Below are 20,614 nucleotides of genomic sequence, written 5' to 3'. Positions count from 1 at the left end.
AGGGGGGGAAGGTAGTTCATATGCAAATATACATATGCATTGCGCTCTAAGCAAAAACTTCCAGTGTTTTAGCATATCCAAGTCATTCCATATAGAACCATTACTAACGGTTAGTTTCAACTAACAACCGTGAAGTACTTTCTCTTTCCAAATGAACATCACGATAGTTATCATGAGAGGTTCTTAACAGTACTTGCACAACTCTAAACCTTCAGTCCACAATTCATATCCTCACTTTACAAGACCGGGAGAGAAACGCCAGAAGCGAGAACCGCGACACCGCAATCATAATCAGGGGTAGCTTAGGAGTTACTATAAAGTAAATATAGCTTGGCCATGTCCCAAAATAAGGCTCCGCCATTGCACCGAAGCTAGCCGAAGTCGAACGGAGGAGTTGCCAAGTGGTCGATAGCAAGTAGTTAACTCGGCATCGCAACGGATTCAAGCAGCCATTAGAGGAATTTGCATATTTATCAACTCCGTAGCATTTGAATCTATGACACAGTATCTAATTCACAGCATATAGACAGCAAATGCACTTCCCGGGCTTTCAATGCAGCCCTTCTGAACCACCAAGATCAAACTTGGGTTTAATGATGTTCAAGTACCACAATTCCTGCCAAGTTCGTCGATTTGAAAAGGCTGTTTTACTTCCCGCTATTGTTGTAAAGAAGCTTCGTGGTGGTTTTATCGCTTGCACGGACAATGGAGCTTTGGGCGAGCTCTTTGAGACGGTTACAGACTTCGTTTCCGGGAATCTTCTCAATTGCCATAATATAGGCACCTGCCCCAGAAACGTGAGCTGCGGCCATAGAAGTACCCGATTTAGTTCCGAATTTTTTACGTGGGACGAGCGAAACAATATCCGTTCCAGGAGCAAAGATATCAACTGTAATCAGTTGTGTGTTAGGGCTCACTAAGTCAAGACATAGGTGTCATCGGGAGGTGACAATTACCAGAGGGCCCAAAGGCGGAAAACCGTGCTTGCATATCGTCTTTATCGGATGCTGCAACTGTGCAAGCGAGAGGTTCGGAGGCAGGGGAAAAATTCACAGCATCTATCTACAAGATATCTGGTTTAGTCCAAGCCGCGGCATAAAAATAGTCGAACTTACCGGAGTATTGCCGGCAGAAACAGCAACAAACATGCCGGCCTTATGAGCATTGGCAGCAGCCATGTTCATAGCCGAACTTCGACCGCCACCAAGGCTCATGTTAACAACAGATTTGGAAAGCATGTTATTTTTCTTGGCATGCTTAACCGCCCAGTCGATGCCACCAATTATGTCCTTATAGCTGGTGGTTCTCTCCTTAAACACCTTCACAGCAATGATCTTAACCGCTTTAGCAACACCATAGGTCTTGCTTGCAATTGTTCCAGCAACATGGGTGCCATGGCCAAGGCGATCAGTCTTAGATCTGTCAACTGTGCTGGTGCCCCAGACAGCACGGCCTTCAAAGTCGGGGTGTTTAATATCAACTCCAGTATCAACAACATAGACCCAGATACCCGCAGCCCCGCTGCTATCATAAAAGTAATCAGTGTTAGAAGACACGTGGTTCTCCTTAACTGAAATACGTGAGAGACCCCAGGATGGAGCTGCTTTCTGCACAGAAATCTCGGAAATCGTCACAATTTGATTGGGCTCAACGAACGCAACCTAAGGCGAGTCAGCTCAGAATGGTGGAAGGCATTGGAAGACGATGTGGGTACATCAGGTTCTTTCGCAATTCTCTGAATGGTATCTTCGTCAAATTTGCCAGAATAAGCTTTCATCTCGTAAATGTCATATACCTCCTGAATGCCATGACCGGGGAGTGCTCGTTTGGTGTGGTTGTAATAGTGCATATCGGCCACCCAGGCGCTATGAGAGGCAAATGATGCGCTGGAAACTCCATCCTTCATAACAACAATGTATTCATTTGGAATTACATCATTGGGGTATCTAGGTGACAAAATAGTTGCAGCATTGGCCACAGCTGTAGCCGCAAGAGAAACGGAAAGGATTTTGACAAAGGCCATCTTGAAAAGAGTTAGAATTGAAATGCTAACAGCAATGAGTTGGAGCGGTGTTTTACAAGAGGACGAAAGACTCCTATATATACCCATTGCACGGAACATATCTTCCCATGGCCTCACTCCGGAATGAAGCCATGGGGAATGGTATATCGTCAGCCTGCACCACCAAGGTAATTTCCACCAGAAACATGGCGCGTCCTATTTTCACATGGATATCCAAGGAGGAATAAGGCAGGAAAGGCACAGAGCTTCTGAGAAAAAGCCAGGATGCGCCTGGCTCCATCAAGATCTATGGGTGACACATTGTATCAAGCCACAGTGTGGGAGCTAAAATAAGTGTCAGCTAAGCAGGTACTGGGTACTCCGGGTTGCATTGCCTTATCAAGTCCAACAGGATCTCCCTATTGGAATAGCTACTCGACAAAAGACCACAGAGCTGGCCGTCCACAAACGTATTCTCATCATATTGAAAAGCCTGTTGCACAGAATCCAGATTAAAGATATCCATCAAACAGAAGGAACTGCGAGACATGGGGAGGACAGGGTCTAAAGGAGCGTAAGACACGTGTGGGAAGTAGATTATCAAATCATCAACTCACTTCCTAAAGGTTGCAAAAAGCCATACGGAGGGCGTGTGCGGGCCGGAAGGTGCGGCGGGCGGAGGGAAGGATGTCGGGATGTTTCCGAAGTACTCCGCACTAGTGGGTGGCTTGCTGTGGCTTTTGTCCAGTGTCACCTAGGTACGCTGCAGACGGATTTCCGGAACCCAAGGAGCCGCCTACTCCGTAGTTCCATCAGCTGCCCAGTTGCTTCAAAGATATTGTAGAAGCTCATCAGCAACAACAGTCAGATCACTGGTCTGCAGCGCATCTGCTTTCCAGTTTTCTCTCATGAAGACTGTAGCCTTCTCTAAATGTTGTCGAAATCATCCGCTACCTCTAATAATCAAGAGGGAATCTCCAACTTCCCAAAATGCTACAAGAGTAGTACTGGAAGCAGACCGCTTCAATAACCTGCTTCAGTGAGACATGTGTAAGACGGGGTGAGCTTCAGTAAGGCAAAATCGCTTTTCCTTACTGTATTCATGTTGACTTATCTCTCTGAATCTTGGAAGTGGGCATTGAGGATAGCAGAAAGTCTACAAATTTGAAGCAGCCTAACCAGAAAACTATGAACTAACTAACTAGTAATCCAGCAGTCATGACCAAATTTCCAACCTCAACATTCCACAATAATTGTTCGACTGTATCCAGGGAAAGCTGTGATGCTTAGCGGCCTAGAGCATTTCATTCATCCATATTCTTGACATAGTTTCCTTCTGGAGAAAGGACAGAAATCAGCCAATGTTTGACCGAAGGCATTTTGGATCCAGGAGTTGGGATTGACTGTAGGCAATTCCAGAGTCTATTTCATGAACAGCTGTGTGATGCTCTTTCAAGGTGTGCCCGAATAGCAATGACCATCTCAGCCGGAAACAATTTCGGTGCCGTGTGTTTGCTGGACATCGAATCCAAGTCAGGTCTATACCTCTCCGCTAAGGAATACTCTGATATATATAGAATTTTACTCTAGTGATGGTGTTCCCCAAAAAAAAAAAAAAAAGGAAAGAAAAGAAAAGAAAAGGGCCCTGGCGGGCTTTATGACACACAGTGTAAATTGGCACCCTGAATACTCTGTAGAATGAAAGAAATGAGATGTAACATTGGATTCAAAAATGTTGCGAAGATAGACTAAGCGTATCTAAAGACTGGGCGCAAAAATAGCAACAGTATGAACATGCATGCTTGCAGGCTTGAGAACCCCAAAACCTATCAGCACTGACTCCAGCCATTCATGCCCCTTGGAAGAAGTGCGAGTAGTCACAGTTCATGCTCATTCCCTCAGATAACGATGACCAAAGGCCTTTCTCTATAATGTATTGGATAACATGTTTCTGCCCCCCATCAGTGGCGGAAGAGATGATCTTTGTAGGGAATTCTGGTACACAGGAATCGAGCATCAGTTGAAGTGATCCTGTGTGTCCAAACTTTGCTGCTTTTGAAAGGGGAGTACAAGCCTTGCGGCTTTCCTCTGACCTTGACAGGCGGTTTGGATTAGCACCCTTTTCTAAGAGAAGGCGTACTATTTGCTCATAGCCGTGACCAGCAGCCAATGACAGAGGAGATTCCAGTGCTCTTCTTGGCGAGTCCAGATCGACCTCTTTGTCAAGCACCATTCGAACCACACCCTCAGCACCACGATCGCAAGCCACACGCAGTGCCCGATGCCAGAAATGTTTAAGGAATTCTGGCTGCATGGAATTCAGATCTCCATTGTTGACAAGATGGTTCACAATGTCTAAATGGTTCCCTTTAATGGCACTCAGTATGGCAATATGATAGTGAACACCGGTCAGTGAAACACCATGTTCCGGTAAGAGAAGTAATCTGACAATTTCCCATTGGCCAGCGTAGCATGCCATCTGGAGTGGTGTTTTCGGAAAGATATCTTTCCGGTCCTTGTCGTCTAGGTAGAAGGTGTTTTCGATCTCGTTATACCGTATAGCCTTTGTATTAGGGTGTGCTCCTGATTTGAGCAGTAGTTTGGCAGTGGCAGCATGCCCACAGTATGCCGCAAGGTGAAGCGGGGTTCCAAAGATATTGCTGCGTGTATTGCAATCAACACCCTGGAGGAGTAGTCTTTCTACCAAATCTGTGTTTCCCACACATGCTGCAGCAGAAAGAAGATGCTGAGGACTGTCGACAAAATGTGCTTTTGGAAGCCAATCAATGCCATCGTTCGAATGCAGCGCAAAAAGAATAAATGGGGCTGGAAACACGTTTACAAGCGCTTCCGATAGCGTAGTCGTGTACTTATGCACATCGGTCTCGGATATGGAGCCTTTTTCTGTGAGGACCAAGGCTCTGACAGTGGTGCGAATAGTGTTGATAAGATATAAATCAGATCCACCATTGCGCAAGACCTGGAATCGTAGATAATCAGATGTTATGCGCTCGGATGCAGCAACCCAAACGCCCACGGCGAGGGTTTGAGTTGCATGAATAGCTCTGATGATTTCGCGATCAAAGAATTCTGGTGTGTGCAGTTAGTTCGCATTCATATTTACTGGGAAACAGATGGGGCACACACTGCAGACAAGCCTTAATCTGAGAGCAACTCTGAGTCCCCGATACCCGGGCCCAAGGATGAGGACGAGCTGGTCAAAGATTTCCAGGCAGATCTCGATTGGCAAAGGGCCAAACATGATGATGGTTGCTGGGAGACTTGAGAACAATGCTGAACATGCTAGGGGAGAGAGGGTTCTTGATAGCAATGGTCATTGTTGCAGTCGGAGGATTTGGCGTTTTGGTCCATTGGCTGTGGATGCGTCATATCTCCCAGTCAGGGAACTGCTCCGGTATAACTACCTGTTGGTGGACTTGTCAGCATACAGAATCAACTCTCAGTGGGCTGCTGGCGAGCTCGGCCAATGACTAGTTAACTAAGTAAAGCTGGGGTAAGGTTATCTGACACTCCGTACGGAGTACGGAGTAACAACATGTAAAAAAGTCAAACCAAATTTACATGATCAGGCTCAAGAAAAGATCTAATTTGAAATGGAATTTCTAATCTCACAGTTAAAATTTCAGTTACATTCTATAATTGATCTCATTTTCCAAAAGGAAGACAAATTCAACAATGCTCTCACAGTTCTCTATTTGGATCACGGAGTACGGAGTACCGTTCTCGCACAATTCCGAATAAGATTACTCCGTACTATGAAATTTCAGGAATTCACCTACAAGGGTTCTTCGGACTAATAATGAAATTCCCATATGGAAACATACAGGAATCCGGAGTACGGCGAAGTGCCGAGAACTCCACTTACACACTACGGAGTACTCCGTACGGAGTATTTACTTAAGTACTAGTTACTTAACTAGTTAATACCCCACCAACGTTTTTCACCATGAGAAGACTCTTTTTCAGGCAGCACCGGAACAATCTCCATTTGGGATTAGAAATATCAAGCCAACGTACAACATCGAGACACCAACAGAAGAACACCAACGTTGAAAGCAATCAAAAGACCTGCTTGAGATTATCCCCTTTGGTCACAACTTGTCAACTTCACCATCATCCCTCCCACTTTCTCTCGGGCTCCTACCCTACCTTAACGGCCCAGTTCGATTAGGAGAAAAGAGTCGTAAGCGTATGTGTGGATTTTGACAATCTTAAGGTCACCGAATTCCCTGTGGTGATCAGCTAGCATGTGCCACACAGATCTGACATTGGGTGTTCCTGCTAAGCTGTTGAAAGCGTTGTCCATCGCAGAGCCCGGCGTTGAGGGATGGAATGCTGCTGGATCGTCCTCGGGAATTTTGAGGTTCAGCCTTGCCTGGGTTATTGTGTCAGATGTGCCTTCATTTATAATTGTGTCACGGAGTATATATTTGAGATCCTTCACATTGTTTCCTGCCACAGATTTCCAGTTTTGAAAGGTTATTTCCGACCATTTTAGGCGGACGTCATCAGGCAGAACGTCCTTCATGGCAAAGCTTTCCTTGACCTGAATTGTTCTTGCCTCTGGAAAGTAGACTGCTTGATGGATGTCATCAGTAGTGATTTTCTCCTTGAAGAGGCCCTCATCGTTTCTAACTGTGATCCGTGTGAATATCGTTTTGCTCGTGTCTTTTACCACCCCAATTTTGTCATGCAACTCAGGCAGTGTAAAATCTGCATCGACTTTGTCCTTGGACACATGGTAAAGCTTGTCCAGCTTTGGCCTGTTCACGTTGGGTTTGTTGCTAGAAATAGCCTGGTCTAGCACGCGCATCGCTACCCTGCCCTTGGCGCCGTATGCCTCGAATGGAAGGGGGAATTCATCCGCGGGTGCCTTTCGAGGCTCATAAGGTCCTGGCCGTGGTTCAGGCGGTGACCCTGGTCTCGCTGGTGGCTCGTGTGGTATCCCTATAGAAGGGCGTTTTCCCCCTGGCCCGTTGCCGCCCGGCTTTCCTACATGGTGAGGGTTATTTGGAGGCTTCCCTCCGGGTCTTCCGACCGGCGGTCTAACGGGAGGAGGAGGAGGAGCCCTGATGCGCAGGTCAGCAACAGCCCCGTGCGGGCTGCCAGGCAGGCGTTTGTTAACTGTGACTTTTGGTTAGCGTATATACCCTAAAGGCTCCCTTCACAGAAGATGCTCTACCTTCGCAGGGCTCGATATCACAGGTTCGCTTTGCATCTGCGAATCCTTCCGGAATTCTGCGAGAAAAAACAATCTGTTCAAGAAAGGCAAGAACTGCCAACAAATGAAGAGCCTTTGACACGGTGAGACGCATTGTATCGTCAAGTAGGATCAGTGGTTAGTAGTCAATATACTGGTTGAGATGCTTGGTTTTAACCCCATAGCTCCGTGGTCGAACCCTCTTTTATATCCAATTGTCAAAGCCCAATTCACTATGTTCATACGGAAACGCTTTCTGAACATCTCTGGCATCTGAATGAATCCCTTGAGGTGCAGATGTGGATGAAACTCCGACTCCAACTCCACTATGTTTCCACAGATGAACCTTCAACTCCGATCTCATTTCCTAGTTCCTTTTTGGATAATACCAATAAAAGAAATACAACTCTGATGTTAAGCTCATCCCCAATTGATATTTCTTCTCCGGTGATCTTTGCTACTGACCCTCTTTGGTATGGATGAGGATCAAAGAGCCGTGTCAAATTGATACGTTTTTCATTTATTCAAAACCTGGGTTGCGTCCACGGGATTTTGAAGCTATTCGAACCCTTCCCACTCATCACAGGTGATGGGATATTCCCTGGCCATTTCTAAAACCCTCCTTTCTTCACTTATTCTGATACTCTCTATGTATTCCTCCTAGTTGTTCGACTTCTGCATCCACTCATTCTCTGTTTTTGGCATTCAATCCAAATGTTGCCGGGCAGATTTCACCGTTGTGTAGTGCATGATCAGCGCTAAACCATCAAGATTCCTAGAATCGTCCAGATTTACTCAGAGGTCAGGTTTTACCTTGTGGTAATGGGACTGACTTCGCCCTCTCCATACTGTCAAGGATATTGATGCTCTTTCGGCTGTCTTACCTTTTCTAGATTTCTAGATTCGAGACTTGCTCCGCTTTGATCTAGTGGATGGTAGGCAAGACTCGAATCAGGAGATCTACCCAATGAGCTCAAGTCAACAAGTCGTCCGTTCCGCTTATGCAAGGGTTGGCGCTCCGCTATGGCATCGAATACCCTTTTTTTTCCCTGTCCTTCGGCTCCTAATTTATGTGAAATAGGAGGGATGAAGGCTATGCCTTTGGCGAGTTTTAGATGGATATAAAAGTAGCAAACCAGGACGCCATTACCATGTTGTCTCGGGTCACTCAACGTCAGTCTTGTCTATTCCTGCTACTCTCTATCATTGACCTACGGACCTTTGATTTCCTACTCAGAAGCGACTGCTCTATTCCCTTACGGTTAGATTATCATATCTGTTAATATCCTCGATTCCTAGACGGTCGGCCGCTAGAATGGGCGCGCATGCTGTATTCACTGGTATTGTGCTTGGGGTTACGGGTCTCTCCCTGGTTCCACTTGGAGATTACTTTTTTCCCGCGCCGTACAAGGCCAATACGATTGTCCGTGTTGCCTCTGGCCTGTCACAGCCTCACAAGCATGACGAGGCTAGTACTGGAGGTGATATGCCGAGCATAGCCCTGTTCGATGGAAACGGCGAGCGAATTGGATTCAAATCTGGGAGTAGACATGGGAAAATTCCTGATGGCCGCTATGAGGACATTTCCATTACTCCAATAGATAGAAAAAATAACAGACCGGCAGAATATATTTCTCTCAGTGCTTCGAGTCCTGATGCCCTTTGTGTTGCATACATTGCTGTGACACATCCCAGCAAGGAATACTGGGCTTTCACAGGAGACAATGCAGCCATGTGCGGGGTGCCTTGGTATCATTCTAATCTTGTGATGCAGGTGGGTGATCTGGCTCACAAGCCAAAGTGCTTTTGGATTGATGGCCCAGACGATGATGGGAAGACAACATACAACTTCCCTCAGGGAATTGGCATTCATCTGATTGACTTTATCGGTTCTGAGGCCCTATATGCGCAGTACGCGGATCATCCAGACTCAATGTGCAAGAGCGCACCCAGATTGAAGATGTACAAAAAGTTGAACGAGCTGCAATGCCTCCCTGTTTTCAATCCTCCGCTGGAGTATACCAGAGACGGGCTTGATGCGGACTTGGAGGCATTAAAAACAGAGGGTGAAGTCATGTGCAGTCCTCCTCCAGGTCAGCTTCCAACACTAGAAGAGAGAATCAAGTTACAGAGGGTGCTCCGGTTCCCAGCTCGGCTCTGGCGTCCAACTTATGGAGTCAAGAAGAAAAGGGACAAGATTATGCAGCTGGATGAGAGAGAGGAACAATTCAAACCCACTTGCTTCAACAATGACATTGTGATCAGCAACTCCATGAGTGCAAAGGAGCTTTGTGATGACCCCGGTTCCCGTGGTCCGGACTTTGTTTCTAAAAAGGAAGGCTTTTATTGTGACATGTGCACACATACACTGTGGCCTGTTTGTCACAAGGGTGCAGCTGTCCAAAGGCCTTTAGGATGCTTTGATATTGATGCCAAAAAGCTGCATTATGACAGGGAGAAGACTGCACGTGATAATAGTACAATTGTACCGGTCAAGAATTATCAGAATGTTAGAATCTGGAAATGAGGGCGTATTGTGTTTCTTCATAGGCAAAAGGCATTTTTTGACCTGTTGTACAAGGTGAAATTGATTTATCTTTTATTCCTGCTTATTTGGCTGGTTAGTACATATTTATTCTAAATAGCTATTGAATCACCAAAGCTACAACCCTTTACAATCACTCCCTTATTCCACTCTTGGTCTTGGGATAATACAATGGAAATATACAAGACCCTTCATTGGGATAGTATCAACTGCTTTGATTGATCAATAATTCCCTTCAGGACAATTGTATCCAATCCACTGTGTTTTCTCCTGGTGTTGGACTGATTCATTCAATATTGTTGGAATCACACTGGAGAAATAGCCTGAGAGACTGCACCTTAAAGATCTTGGAAGACACAGCAGTTTGTCGTACACAATGAATTGATTCATGAAAACAAGAGGGTGTTTCCTGGAATTACTCGTACCATACCAGTTCTGTACGAGTTTGGGACTAACTTGGGATTGGATGGAATGAAGCTGGAACCTAGTTGAAAATTGTGTAACTTATAATTCTACTTTATTCTGGCTTTCTTGTTAATATAGTTATAACATTTCTATGTCAATATTGCTGCTGCTGCCATCCCACACACTTATTAACTACTAATTTGAGGCCTTAGTTAACTACTCCGTATCTGAGATCAGGCACGAAGTAACTAACTACACAAAAACCGGCCCGCCCCGTTGGAATATCACGTGACCCACCCTTCCAACGCCAGGCGGCCAGATGAGAACCGAATGCTTATAGCGGTGTTTATTCCACGTTTCGGGATTGAGTTAACTTCTACCTTGATTTAAAATTTCTCACAGCAATGTCGTCCGGTTTTATCTCGGCTGGCGCCACGGAGTACACTCCGGGCAATGATGAGGAGTGGCAGAGAGTCAAGAAAGAGCTCGAGGAGTCCCGGAAGCGCAAAGCAGAACAGGGGACCCAAGAAGGGGGAAAAAGCCTTTACGAAATTCTCCAGCAGAATAAAGGTGTGTAGGAATTGGGCCTGTCATTTAGGTTCCATGCGGAGCTTGTACGTATAGCTGACTGCTACTTTCATATCACTTTTGAGAATTAGCGGCAAAGCAAGAAGCATTCGAAGAATCAATCCGGCTGAAGAATCAATTTCGAGCTCTCGATGAAGATGAGGTTGAATTCTTGGACTCCTTGCTTGAGTCAACTCGTGCGAAGGAGGCGGCTGTGAAGAGGGAAACCATGGAACAATTGGAGATGTTTCACCGCCAGCGAGAGGAGGCGGAGAAGAACGCCGTTCTGGTAGAAAACAAGCTTGGTGAGCCAGGCGCTGGGTCGCATGGCGAGGAGGAGAAATGGGCGATATCGGGTAGGAAACGAAGGCGGACCAAGGATAATGATGTCCTTCCAGGGGTAAAGCTCCGAAAGTCGTCGAGCACTAGCGGCCAAATCCCTCCCTAGGAAAAGCCGAAGGCCGATAAGCCTGCCACTTTGGAGGCACACATTCCATCCAACGCTCAGCATAAAGTAGCGGACTATTCAGAGCCTCCTGAACCGAAATGCGATGCATCACCTGCTCAGGGCAGCAGACCTGGGCTGCCAGCGGACCCTGGCACCAAAATTGCGCCGGCAATCTCCTCCAACCTTGGGTTAGGAGCATATAGCTCCGATGATGATGACGATGATGATTGATTGAGTACGGAGTAGCTGTCCTTAATTATTTTTACGAACGGGGGTGTCAAGGCGGATCCGGATGCCGTATCGATAGTTCCTTGAGCTTGAAAGCTTCGCAGGAAGCATGGACGGCTGCGACGGAACAAAGGCTTCTGGGGACTTTTTCTCCCAGTGAACAAATTTCGAGGAAGGCCAAAGGTATCATGCACCGGTCCGGCCCCACTCCAAATGGGATTTATAGGCCATATTCCGAGGCAGGCAATTGTTCCCGTACGGCGGGCAGATGTTGGGTCAAATGAAATGGGGTGTGGCTGTGCGTTTCCCTCCCACTTGGAATGGTTATCATGGAGGCTGAGAAGACATATGTAGGCATGCAAGACATAACCACATACATTATGAGCAGAGATCGTGACTGATGATCCGAAGCAATGTATGAATAGACATACATGCGCCGAAGATCAGTTTATGCAAGATTACTGGGTCTTTTTTAACATATATTAAATTGTAGTGAATACTGCATTATCAGACATATATCCAATCACAGTCAATGTAGCACCATAGGGCAAGTCTTGGTCTTTCAGCTGCTAGTTCTCCAGGAAAAGACGCCGTTGTTGGTTTATAGATTTAACCATGGTTGACTTTAACAACAGTGTCCGAATCATCGAGATAAACATTAAGCCTGGGAAGAGGGAAATACATCAGCTGCTTGCTATAATCGTTCTAACTTGGGTCTGCTGTAGTGAGCATACCGATCCGGTACATAGTCCATGGTAACCGCATAACCAGGCTTGATGACACGATGCGTTTTGGGGAGGTCTTTCACTGCGAAGGACTGGCCATATTTTAGATTATAGTGTACAAGAGTTTCGGAGCTCAGATTACGCACGACATTGTCACTGACATCCTGGGTCAGCTTCTTTCCCATCAGCCTAGCGGCCCAGGCAGCTTGGTCATTCTCGTTGACTTCTGGAACGACAAGAGGCATGTTGCGAGGTGGTTGAACGTGATGGGTGCGGATGGTGAAGTATTGATGAGGGAGTTTCAGAAAAGACACCTTATTAGCTTGCGAGGGTGGGATGTTTACTTCGGGATATAGGGCGACGTAGGATGATGAGAGAGAAAGGGACATGTGCTTTATACCCGGCTTCAAGAGATGTGCTCTGGAAGTCATGGAGAGAGGAGACGGTAATGGAGGGGAGCAATGTATCCAGTTTTTCTTGATTTATGGGAGGACTTTCTTACATCATTCGCCAGCGACGATGGACCAGTTCGACAGGGGGATGATACCCTGGTCTAGGCGCCAGGATTCTCTGGCGCTACCTTGGACTTTTCTTCGTCGACCTTCGGTGGGAAGCGGAGAGGTTCCTGGACGGGAGGAGGCGGTGCGGCCCTAGGAGGACAACGTCATGATTACTAATCAGAACTGATAAACTAGTCGTAATCAGCTGACTTCCTCGGGCCGACCTTTTGCCGTCATTGAGGAATTATATCGGCCCGTAAAATACGATACGGGGCTTGGCAGGCTTGGCGTCCCCCCTGCATGCAGGCGTTGTTACATCTTCGTATTAGCGCAGTCAGCAGCCCATCAGCTCAGGCTACTATTAATAGCTCGTTGGCAATTCTCCACGCCGCTGGCGGGCCTGGCGAGACGAAGCGATAGCGAGCTTCCTGTCAGCTGCGGAAGAGGTCGGCCGGGTGGAGCATGCAATTACGCCCATCTTCTTCAAATTTTGGTATTTGCGCCGAAATCTTCAGGTCCTGGTGGCCATCGCGTGCTTCATGCGTCAGGGAATGATCTCAATTTCTGGCGCTTGCTCGCACCAAAACATCCGTACATAGCCTCCCGGCCAGTGGGGTCGCACCCATAGGTTGGACGTTTTACCGGGTCTTCGTCCAAACATTCGGTGACGACGCGTTCACGAATAACTAATCCCTGAGAAGTGCTAGGCCATTTTATATTCCAACGGCCAGCCTATCTACCGGCCTCTTGCGGTCGAAGCCTTAAAGCGGGCATACTCCCGAGCCTTTCTCCATCCGCATGCGATTTACAACCACCACGACAGGGATTCGTCTGTTTTGGATGAGTCGCTCATTGCTCCATTCGGGTTGATTGGACGCTTTTTATCCTTCGTTCGCGCAATTGAGGCTATGTTCAATCACGCCAACGTTTGAAACAGCGATGAGAGCGGAGGCCCGAACACAAAAAAAGGTCATGATAATATCTCAATATCTTCTCCAACGACACAAGTAAGCTCCTCTAGCTCTTCTTGCCTTTCTGCTCTTTTCATGTTCCCTTCTGTGTTGTGTTTGTTGGCTGGACACCTTTTTTCGCCTTTGCTTTGTCTGTACGCGGCTGGATCGGGACGGCCCACTACATCAATGCCTTCAGACGATCCAAAAAGCTTCCTTTGACAGAAATTTACGTTCGCTTTCAGCTCTTGTAGCTAACCTGGAATGCGCCTGCAAGAAGTGTGTGATTGATTGAATGCGTGCTGTTGTCGCATAACCAAGAGTCCTAACCATCGAAGTCGAAGCGTCTGGTCGCTGCGATATAACCTCGAAGGCGCGATGAAACTATTCTTATGGACCAATATCTTGCTCTTTCAGACATGGGCGACGGCTCTAGAACCTCCATCCGCTCTTCCAACGCCGTGCAGGAGGAGAGTGGGGGGCACAGGCGAGATATTTCTCGGTGATTGCATTAATGACGGCCGCATTCCACGTCTTGCGAAAAGACATCCCTCCGAAGATGATAGGATATCTCGCAAAGATCCGATTATTACACCTTCGCCCAGATCTCCAAGCTTCCGGAAGTTTAAGCGCAAAGAGGATCGTGGTAATCCCAAGCCAGCTGGTAACTCCAATCAAGGTGCCAGCAAAAACGCTGCTGAGAACAAAAACCCGCCTGGGAACGGAAACCCACCTGGAAATAAGAACCCTCCTGGCAATAAAAATCCTTCTCCTGACAATAACAACCCTCCTGGCAACAAAAACCCCCCTGGGAACAAAAACCCCCCTGGCAACAAAAACCCTCCTGGGAACAAAAACCCTCCTGGCAACAGAAACCCTCCTGGCAACAAAGGTCCGCCTTGGACAAATATTCCTGTTGGCGGACCTAATCCGGACCAAAAGGAGCCACCTTGGCGTGGCAGGCAGCGTCAGGATGAGGACGACGTTCCCGACCCTCCTGACCCCGACGGCGAGGACGGCGAGGACCACGAGGACGACGACGACGATGACAATGATGGTGACGACGATGATGCCCCTGGGAGGAACCCTATCACGACAGCTTTTAGATCGGAATCTACGAGCAGATACTCTCACACGCGACTGGACTCAACCACGGAAGAGTTAGCAACTGAAAGCTCTACCGCTGCGACGGATTCCAGCCGCTCTACCTCCACAGCGCCTGCTTCAACCACCAACACAGCCTCATCTTCATCAAGTCATTCGCGGATAACTTCTACTGACAATTCCGCACCTGCATCCACAACCTTATCCCAGGTAGCATCCACAACCACCACGCCCACATCCGCATCTCCTACCCCACCCCCGGAAGATGACGGGATAAACAAAGCAGGGGTTGCAGCGGGGTCTGTCTTTGGCGGTTTTGTTGTCATCGCGGTCGCTTTTCTAGGTCTACTATACTACAAGCGATGGCAAAAACACCGAGATCACAAGGAAGAAGAACGGCAGAACCGAAAATCACGATACTTAGCAATATCCGCTTCGGACAGTGGGGATTCGCAAGCAGAAACTCCCGGAAGCGGAGAAAGTTATTTAAACCGTGGGCCAAACTTCACTTGGCATCCTAATATGGCATACGCACCTGTTTCGCAACATATATCTCCTGGGAACAAGGACGATTTCCAACCCCTTACTCCCGATATGCCCCGTGCCACAAGTGGTCGCTTTTATTCCTCTATGGCGACAGATGACGATCAGCAGCGGCTTTCCTTGTCGACTAATCCAGCATCCAGCGGGCCTTACCCACCCCCTGGGGCCTTACAAAGACCGGTCTCCATGGAAAGTTCTCTTCATCGGCCGCATAACTTCGATACCCATGGCGTAGGTCGTAGCCATTCTATTGAGCGCAAGCCACTGCCCCCAGCAGGAGCACCGTCCACCGAGCTACCCATTGTCATGGAACTTCCTCCCGATAACCCACCAACACCACCATCCTCGGAAATGCCGTCAAGTGGACCTTCTTCAGCAACACGCAGCACTCGTCGAGCTTCGCGCAGCAGTATTTCCACTGTTAACCAACATATGAACTATCGTACTTCCCAATATTCCCCTGTCAGTAGCATCTCGCCTGTAGATACTGGCCAAGCGAGTCAAACTTACGACATTATGCAGCACGTCGATCAAGCCGAGAATTTTCCAAACACCTTGCATGCCAATCAGCCGCCGCGGTCGGATGGTTATGGAGTCTATCCGTACCCAGGCACATAGCCTGTCACGCGCGAAAAGAGAAAAGAATAACAAACCTACACATTGCCACTTTGTATGACATATATTTTAATTATTCCTTCTTATTATTATCTTTTTCTTTTTTCCTTTTATTTTTTAGTTCTCAAACTTTGTTCTTTTTTGGATATTAAATGGATTTGCATGATGCTTTTAAGAGATACCAATTTTGTCTTTTCTCTGGCCTGTGCATTTTTACCGCAATTTTTTATTATTGTTATTATTATCATCAGGGGGAATTTCTATGAACAGAGCAAAGAAGTACACAAAAAGAGCTTGACTTCAGCCGGAGAGCGAGAAACACAGGGAGACGCTCCTCTTCTATAGCTAGGCGGAATAACATGCAAACTACACCTTCATGTCCCTGGGACCAATATGTTAATTAATACAATATTGGAATCAAAAAAGGTTTATTCGTTTGCAAGTAAAGAAATCAGAATACCCCCGATTACGTTACAAATGAAGATGCCGGACTATGTGCGACCCAATCCGTACGTCCCTCACCCTACCTGGTTGAACCAAAGCTATACGAAACCAGAGCAAAAAGACAAGAAAGATAACCATTTAAAACAGCCCATTGACGAGGCCGAAAATCATGGGCGTTAAAACACGCAAAGAAATCAAATCCGTCACCCACCTATGCATGCTTAAAATAGTGTTGGATTGGGAAAGGGGAAAAAAAAAAAAAAAAAAAGGGTTACAAAAGCTAGAGAAATTCAACGTCTTAAACTCCTCAGACATCTCTCCATCCTCTTCCCACGCTCTTTCTCTCGAACAAGCGTAGTTCTAACAAACTCCCTGATTGCTTGTTTGCCCATCTTCCCCCTCCAATCCGTCCACCCAGCCAGCTCTCCCACAACTACGTCTTTATTCCACGCAATCTCTTTCCCGACTTGCTCCACTTCCACGTTCAACTCTAGAATCTTCTGTTCTTGCTCTCGGACCGAGCGTTGTCGAGATTCTTCTAAGCCGGGAAAATTGAATTTGCGTGGGACAGAGTTAGATGCGAGGGTGGAGTGACAGCGCGCTAAAGACCGGGTGGAGGAATTAAGCCTGGATACGAGCATTCCGGGGCGGGAGAGGGACTCTAACATTGCGCTTGTTGTGGTATGTAAGGATGTTAGGGCCGTAAGGTACTGAGTCAACGGAGAAGAGTCGAGAGACGAAGAAGTATAGCAAGCAGCAAAACGATTAACGGCGTCTATATGCGAATGGGGAAGGGCATTTGTGGGAGGCTGTAGAGAAGAAATGGCGTAGGAACACATGGATATTGCTTCTGCGAAGTCTATAGATGCATTGTGAAGCTTATATCCACGTCGAATTATGCTTCGAGTGTGATTGCTGACTGCACGGACGGCATCTTGCGCATGGCCCACAATCTGCTCAACGTCGCGGATATCTTCTGCCGTGACAGGTTGGTATTCATCCGCTATTCTTTCTACCAGCACAGCAGCCTTCCGATGCGATCTTTCACTTAGCATTTCTGTTTGTATCTCGGGCATGAGGAAGAATTCCCAGAGTAGTTCATGTGTCGAAAAGGTGGGATGCGCAAGTAAAATTTTCATGAGCCTATCCAGACGCTCTTGAACTTCGTGGAGCACAGCGCGCGAGGGCTTTGAATAGATCTGTAATGGAGAACGAAATGGCGGAACATCGGGAATGTATGAAGCAGGGTGTTCGATCCTCAGAAACTTAATAAGATTCTCGAAATCCGCCAGACCACGGCGGGAAGTCGTTACCGTGAAAGTGATCATCTTTCGGGACTGATCTTGTTCAGAGGGGGATGGAGGATTAGGTGCACCGGATTTGATGATGAACCGAGTGCTACCATCTTCGACAAACACTGATCGAACGACAGCGGTTATGCGGCCAGAAGAATCGACGGAAGAGGGTGGTGGATTGGAAAATAAGATAAGATCATCAATTCTATTACGAACCTCGTCGTCTTTTGCAAGTTCAACTGCAGTTAATCCGCGAGACTCCCGAAGATGAGGGTCAACTCGTGGATCCGCGAAAAGAATCCGAACTAGGTCGACACGTCCATACTTGCTCGCCATCATCAGGGGGGTAAATCGTTTGTCATTAGTCGCGTTAGGATCACAGTCGCATTCACATAGGATCCTATGAAGAATCTGGGGGTCGCTAACGACGTGCAGGAGGGTGTTTCCTTTAGCATCCACATGATCATCAAGTCTCAAAGGATCTCCATCCCCTTGAGAATCTCGGGCCACAGTCAAAGCTTCGTTAACCATGATGTTGTAATCCGGGTGATCATAGGATCTGCAGAGTGCAAAAAGAGGAGTTTGACCGTGTTTATCTCTTTTTTTCCAAGGAAGTGCAGCGCCAATGCGAGACATCAATGAAGGAACACCGAAAAGATAATGTGCAACCGTTCTTCCTCGAGCATCCGCCTTAGCAAAGTAAGTTCTAACGTCATCAGGATGCGCATGTTGAAAGATAAAAGCTAGGATAACGTCCACAATCTCGGTGTGCGCGAGTTGTACTGCGGCGCTCAACAACGTTGTGCCATCGCTGTTGACATCTTCCAGTATACTTTGGATTGGATAATATTCCTCCAAGCTCAAGAGGTATTTTAAGGACTCGGGCTGGCAGGCTTCGACGGCCATCATTGGGATCGAATCTCCCGCCGGATCTTGCGTTTTTGTTAAGATTAAAACAGATGTGTCGCCTTCCATATGGCTTGTCGCAGAACCAAAAGTGGTTGAGCGAGAAAGAAGGGAAAAGTTGGAGGTTTCGGACACGCTTCCAACGTCCATAGAAACACTTTTAAGAATACGGGGTTGAGTCTTTGGTGGAGAGCTTGGTGTCCACGTCTGAAATGGAAAAACGTGTGCTAGACGGGGCGTTTCTGGAACTCTGGGAATATCTATGGGCTCTCTTGTAACATGTGGAGATATACTACCGTTAGTTGCAAGCTCCATGGTTGATGGACCCTGCGCATCTTCCACGCCATAAATGTCCAGTTGAGACGAATGTTCCTGTTCTCCGTTACCAATGCTATCTTCAGATAAGCTTTCCTGACTTTCCGGCTCCAGAATGGCCTTCATATCAGGCACTTTGCCTGACTTGGTAGCACACCAGAGACGCCGGTTCTTTGCGCTGGCCTTTCTGAGCCCGCGGGAGTCATGTCGGAGGTACGTCAATACTGCCTCGAATGTACTCAAAGCGTACCCAGATTCGCCGCTCTCGACATCATCCATATAAATAAAATGTTGCATATATGAGAGTCTGGCTTGGAGGTGACGGACCTGCGATCTGATGACCACTACTAGTAGTAATGAAACCAGAATATCAGCGTTGATTGTCAGAACTGACGGTTTCTTTTCGACGACATCACCGTCTTCAGAATCGGGTTTATACTCGAGGGTAACGGTTTTTATTGTTGTGAGAAGTATTTTCAGCATCTCTTGGGGACATGTGGAGTCAACCATTTTTCGAAACTCGTCGACACCCCTTCCAAGGCGATGAATAAGTTCTTCTTTTCCCTTTCGACCTCCTTCTATGGGGATACCGACCTGGGACACGTCAATACTCTCCATCTGTCGAATACGTATATCCAATTCCGTATCTTCGGTTTTGCGGCACCCGCATATTCTCGGGAAGAGAAGGGAGTCGTGAACCTGCTCAGTCACATAGCGCTCTATCAGCCGTTCTACCATGGGTCCGGTGAGATTTGTTGTAGCTCCTAGAAGAGACAGCTGCTGCCTGTCTACTAGGCGGAAAAGGTCAATTGCCGCCGTGACCGCCGTTTCTAGAGCACGCCTCATGAGGTCCTCGTCGTCTTCAAAATACTCCAGTGAGTTGAAAGGCAGCGTCTTTTGGGTGCATGATGAAGTGCTTCGAATCGATGCTGTCTCGTCCACATTATCGGCTTCATTTTCGGAGTTCATGGATGAAAAGCGTGACGGAGGAGGTGGCAACGGTTTTCCGAGCTCCTTTCCAAACTCACGAAATAGTCGCTCCAGTCCGGGTTGCATCTGCCTGGCGATCATTGGAAAGTTTGCGAGCAATTCTCCAAATGACTGAACGTCTTTCCGGGCAAATCCCAGGCTGCCACTGTCGCATCCCGGCGAAGAATTCAAGAACTCTGGATATTGTGAAGGGAAGCCAGGTACAGCTGCTTGAACGATTCCCCCTGGATCGTAGATTCCGAGCAGCGGTTTGGAGATGTAGTATATTAACCATGGCTGCGACTCGCTGCCCGGAACGTAGTAAAGAATATCGGAGAGCAGGATTGCCTGGTTCAAATTCTTGAAGCCTGCAAGTCTTGTCAGCCACACCAACTGGGCCTCAAATTTAAAAACGCCAAAACTAAAGGTTACTTCTTTTGCGGTACCTTTGTTACTGAATACCATCGACTCCCGGATGGCTACAGTGCGGCCGTTTGCGGTGGTCATTTGCCTGGCCTTTCCCCTGGCGTCCCGTGGCCCTGAAAGGGCATCCTTTGCGGACGTTGAAGCGGGAATGCGCAAGACATGGCTACCCAGAAACTCTTCGGAATGAACGAGGTCAATGTAGGGGGTATTAGAATCTCGATCGCGAGCGTTGACGAGGGATTCGGTGGTAGGCACCAGTAAGATCTAAAGCGGACATCAGCAAGATATATGCCATGGAGTATGCTGGCGGGAGAAGCGGACATGGTTCTGGACCGGAACGCATTGCGACGGGAGCACGCTGCGGAAAAAAGCGCGAAGAAAGGGATTTAGAGGGGGCATCCAAACG

At 47.5% G+C, this 20,614-nt stretch overlaps 8 protein-coding genes across 8 annotated transcripts; 3 read left to right on the top strand and 5 right to left on the bottom strand.

Moving 5' to 3' along the window:
* Positions 1–464: 464 nt before the first annotated feature.
* Positions 465–2,615, bottom strand: CIMG_10287 (subtilisin-like protease). Its single transcript, XM_001239264.2, has 6 exons — positions 2,398–2,615; positions 2,080–2,347; positions 1,715–2,023; positions 1,116–1,661; positions 957–1,062; positions 465–889 (listed from the first exon to the last, which is right to left on the bottom strand). The coding sequence occupies exons 3-6, from the start codon at positions 2,021–2,023 to the stop codon at positions 648–650; spliced, it is 1,203 nt and encodes a 400-aa protein (XP_001239265.1). The 5' UTR covers positions 2,080–2,347; positions 2,398–2,615; the 3' UTR covers positions 465–647.
* A 1,081-nt stretch (positions 2,616–3,696) lies between these two features.
* Positions 3,697–5,368, bottom strand: CIMG_10286 (uncharacterized protein). The gene is made up of 2 exons (XM_001239263.2): positions 5,150–5,368; positions 3,697–5,092 (listed from the first exon to the last, which is right to left on the bottom strand). Exons 1-2 carry the CDS (start codon positions 5,262–5,264, stop codon positions 3,852–3,854), a joined length of 1,356 nt encoding a protein of 451 aa, XP_001239264.1. The 5' UTR covers positions 5,265–5,368; the 3' UTR covers positions 3,697–3,851.
* A 637-nt stretch (positions 5,369–6,005) lies between these two features.
* CIMG_10285 (uncharacterized protein) lies at positions 6,006–6,863 on the bottom strand. Its single transcript, XM_001239262.2, has one exon. The coding sequence runs from the start codon at positions 6,834–6,836 to the stop codon at positions 6,174–6,176; it is 663 nt and encodes a 220-aa protein (XP_001239263.2). The 5' UTR covers positions 6,837–6,863; the 3' UTR covers positions 6,006–6,173.
* Positions 6,864–8,538: 1,675 nt separating this feature from the next.
* CIMG_10284 (uncharacterized protein) lies at positions 8,539–9,750 on the top strand (the record flags this gene model as incomplete). Its single annotated transcript, XM_001239261.1, has 1 exon — positions 8,539–9,750. The coding sequence occupies one exon, from the start codon at positions 8,539–8,541 to the stop codon at positions 9,748–9,750; it is 1,212 nt and encodes a 403-aa protein (XP_001239262.1).
* Positions 9,751–10,572: 822 nt separating this feature from the next.
* CIMG_10283 (uncharacterized protein) lies at positions 10,573–11,913 on the top strand. The gene is made up of 2 exons (XM_001239260.2): positions 10,573–10,743; positions 10,833–11,913. The coding sequence occupies exons 1-2, from the start codon at positions 10,578–10,580 to the stop codon at positions 11,186–11,188; spliced, it is 522 nt and encodes a 173-aa protein (XP_001239261.2). The 5' UTR covers positions 10,573–10,577; the 3' UTR covers positions 11,189–11,913.
* Positions 11,852–12,713, bottom strand: CIMG_10282 (uncharacterized protein). The gene is made up of 3 exons (XM_001239259.2): positions 12,288–12,713; positions 12,151–12,233; positions 11,852–12,080 (listed from the first exon to the last, which is right to left on the bottom strand). Exons 1-3 carry the CDS (start codon positions 12,570–12,572, stop codon positions 12,026–12,028), a joined length of 423 nt encoding a protein of 140 aa, XP_001239260.1. The 5' UTR covers positions 12,573–12,713; the 3' UTR covers positions 11,852–12,025.
* A 356-nt stretch (positions 12,714–13,069) lies between these two features.
* Positions 13,070–16,229, top strand: CIMG_10280 (uncharacterized protein). Its single transcript, XM_001239257.2, has 4 exons — positions 13,070–13,134; positions 13,343–13,648; positions 13,869–15,700; positions 15,761–16,229. The coding sequence occupies exons 3-4, from the start codon at positions 13,970–13,972 to the stop codon at positions 15,854–15,856; spliced, it is 1,827 nt and encodes a 608-aa protein (XP_001239258.1). The 5' UTR covers positions 13,070–13,134; positions 13,343–13,648; positions 13,869–13,969; the 3' UTR covers positions 15,857–16,229.
* A 358-nt stretch (positions 16,230–16,587) lies between these two features.
* CIMG_10279 (VPS9 domain-containing protein) lies at positions 16,588–20,607 on the bottom strand (the record flags this gene model as incomplete). Its single annotated transcript, XM_001239256.2, has 2 exons — positions 16,588–20,472; positions 20,530–20,607. 2 exons carry the CDS (start codon positions 20,605–20,607, stop codon positions 16,588–16,590), a joined length of 3,963 nt encoding a protein of 1,320 aa, XP_001239257.2.
* Positions 20,608–20,614: the final 7 nt, after the last annotated feature.

This window comes from Coccidioides immitis (genome assembly GCF_000149335.2).
Source record: "Coccidioides immitis RS genomic scaffold supercont3.5, whole genome shotgun sequence".
NCBI lineage: Eukaryota > Fungi > Ascomycota > Eurotiomycetes > Onygenales > Onygenaceae > Coccidioides > Coccidioides immitis.
The sequence above is the reverse complement of the archived record's forward strand: the minus strand, read 5'-3'. Positions and strand labels throughout refer to the sequence as shown.

What these genes read in the sequence shown, in the direction of transcription:
- CIMG_10287 (XM_001239264.2), bottom strand. Translation starts at nt 2,023, where the DNA reads ATGGCCTTTGTCAAAATCCTTTCCGTTTCTCTTGCGGCTACAGCTGTG. An exon ending in GAATTGCGAAAGAACCTGAT is followed by an intron (nt 1,662 to 1,714) that starts GTACCCACATCG and finishes GACTCGCCTTAG; the next exon opens with GTTGCGTTCGTTGAGCCCAA. An exon ending in TTCCGCCTTTGGGCCCTCTG is followed by an intron (nt 890 to 956) that starts GTAATTGTCACC and finishes AACTGATTACAG; the next exon opens with TTGATATCTTTGCTCCTGGA.
- CIMG_10286 (XM_001239263.2), bottom strand. Translation starts at nt 5,264, where the DNA reads ATGTTTGGCCCTTTGCCAATCGAGATCTGCCTGGAAATCTTTGACCAG. An exon ending in CAGATTAAGGCTTGTCTGCA is followed by an intron (nt 5,093 to 5,149) that starts GTGTGTGCCCCA and finishes TGCACACACCAG; the next exon opens with AATTCTTTGATCGCGAAATC.
- CIMG_10285 (XM_001239262.2), bottom strand. Translation starts at nt 6,836, where the DNA reads ATGCGCGTGCTAGACCAGGCTATTTCTAGCAACAAACCCAACGTGAAC.
- CIMG_10283 (XM_001239260.2), top strand. Translation starts at nt 10,578, where the DNA reads ATGTCGTCCGGTTTTATCTCGGCTGGCGCCACGGAGTACACTCCGGGC. An exon ending in AATTCTCCAGCAGAATAAAG is followed by an intron (nt 10,744 to 10,832) that starts GTGTGTAGGAAT and finishes TTTGAGAATTAG; the next exon opens with CGGCAAAGCAAGAAGCATTC.
- CIMG_10282 (XM_001239259.2), bottom strand. Translation starts at nt 12,572, where the DNA reads ATGACTTCCAGAGCACATCTCTTGAAGCCGGGTATAAAGCACATGTCC. An exon ending in AGGATGTCAGTGACAATGTC is followed by an intron (nt 12,234 to 12,287) that starts GTGCGTAATCTG and finishes AAATATGGCCAG; the next exon opens with TCCTTCGCAGTGAAAGACCT. An exon ending in ATGGACTATGTACCGGATCG is followed by an intron (nt 12,081 to 12,150) that starts GTATGCTCACTA and finishes CCCTCTTCCCAG; the next exon opens with GCTTAATGTTTATCTCGATG.
- CIMG_10280 (XM_001239257.2), top strand. Translation starts at nt 13,970, where the DNA reads ATGAAACTATTCTTATGGACCAATATCTTGCTCTTTCAGACATGGGCG. An exon ending in GTACTTCCCAATATTCCCCT is followed by an intron (nt 15,701 to 15,760) that starts GTCAGTAGCATC and finishes GACATTATGCAG; the next exon opens with CACGTCGATCAAGCCGAGAA.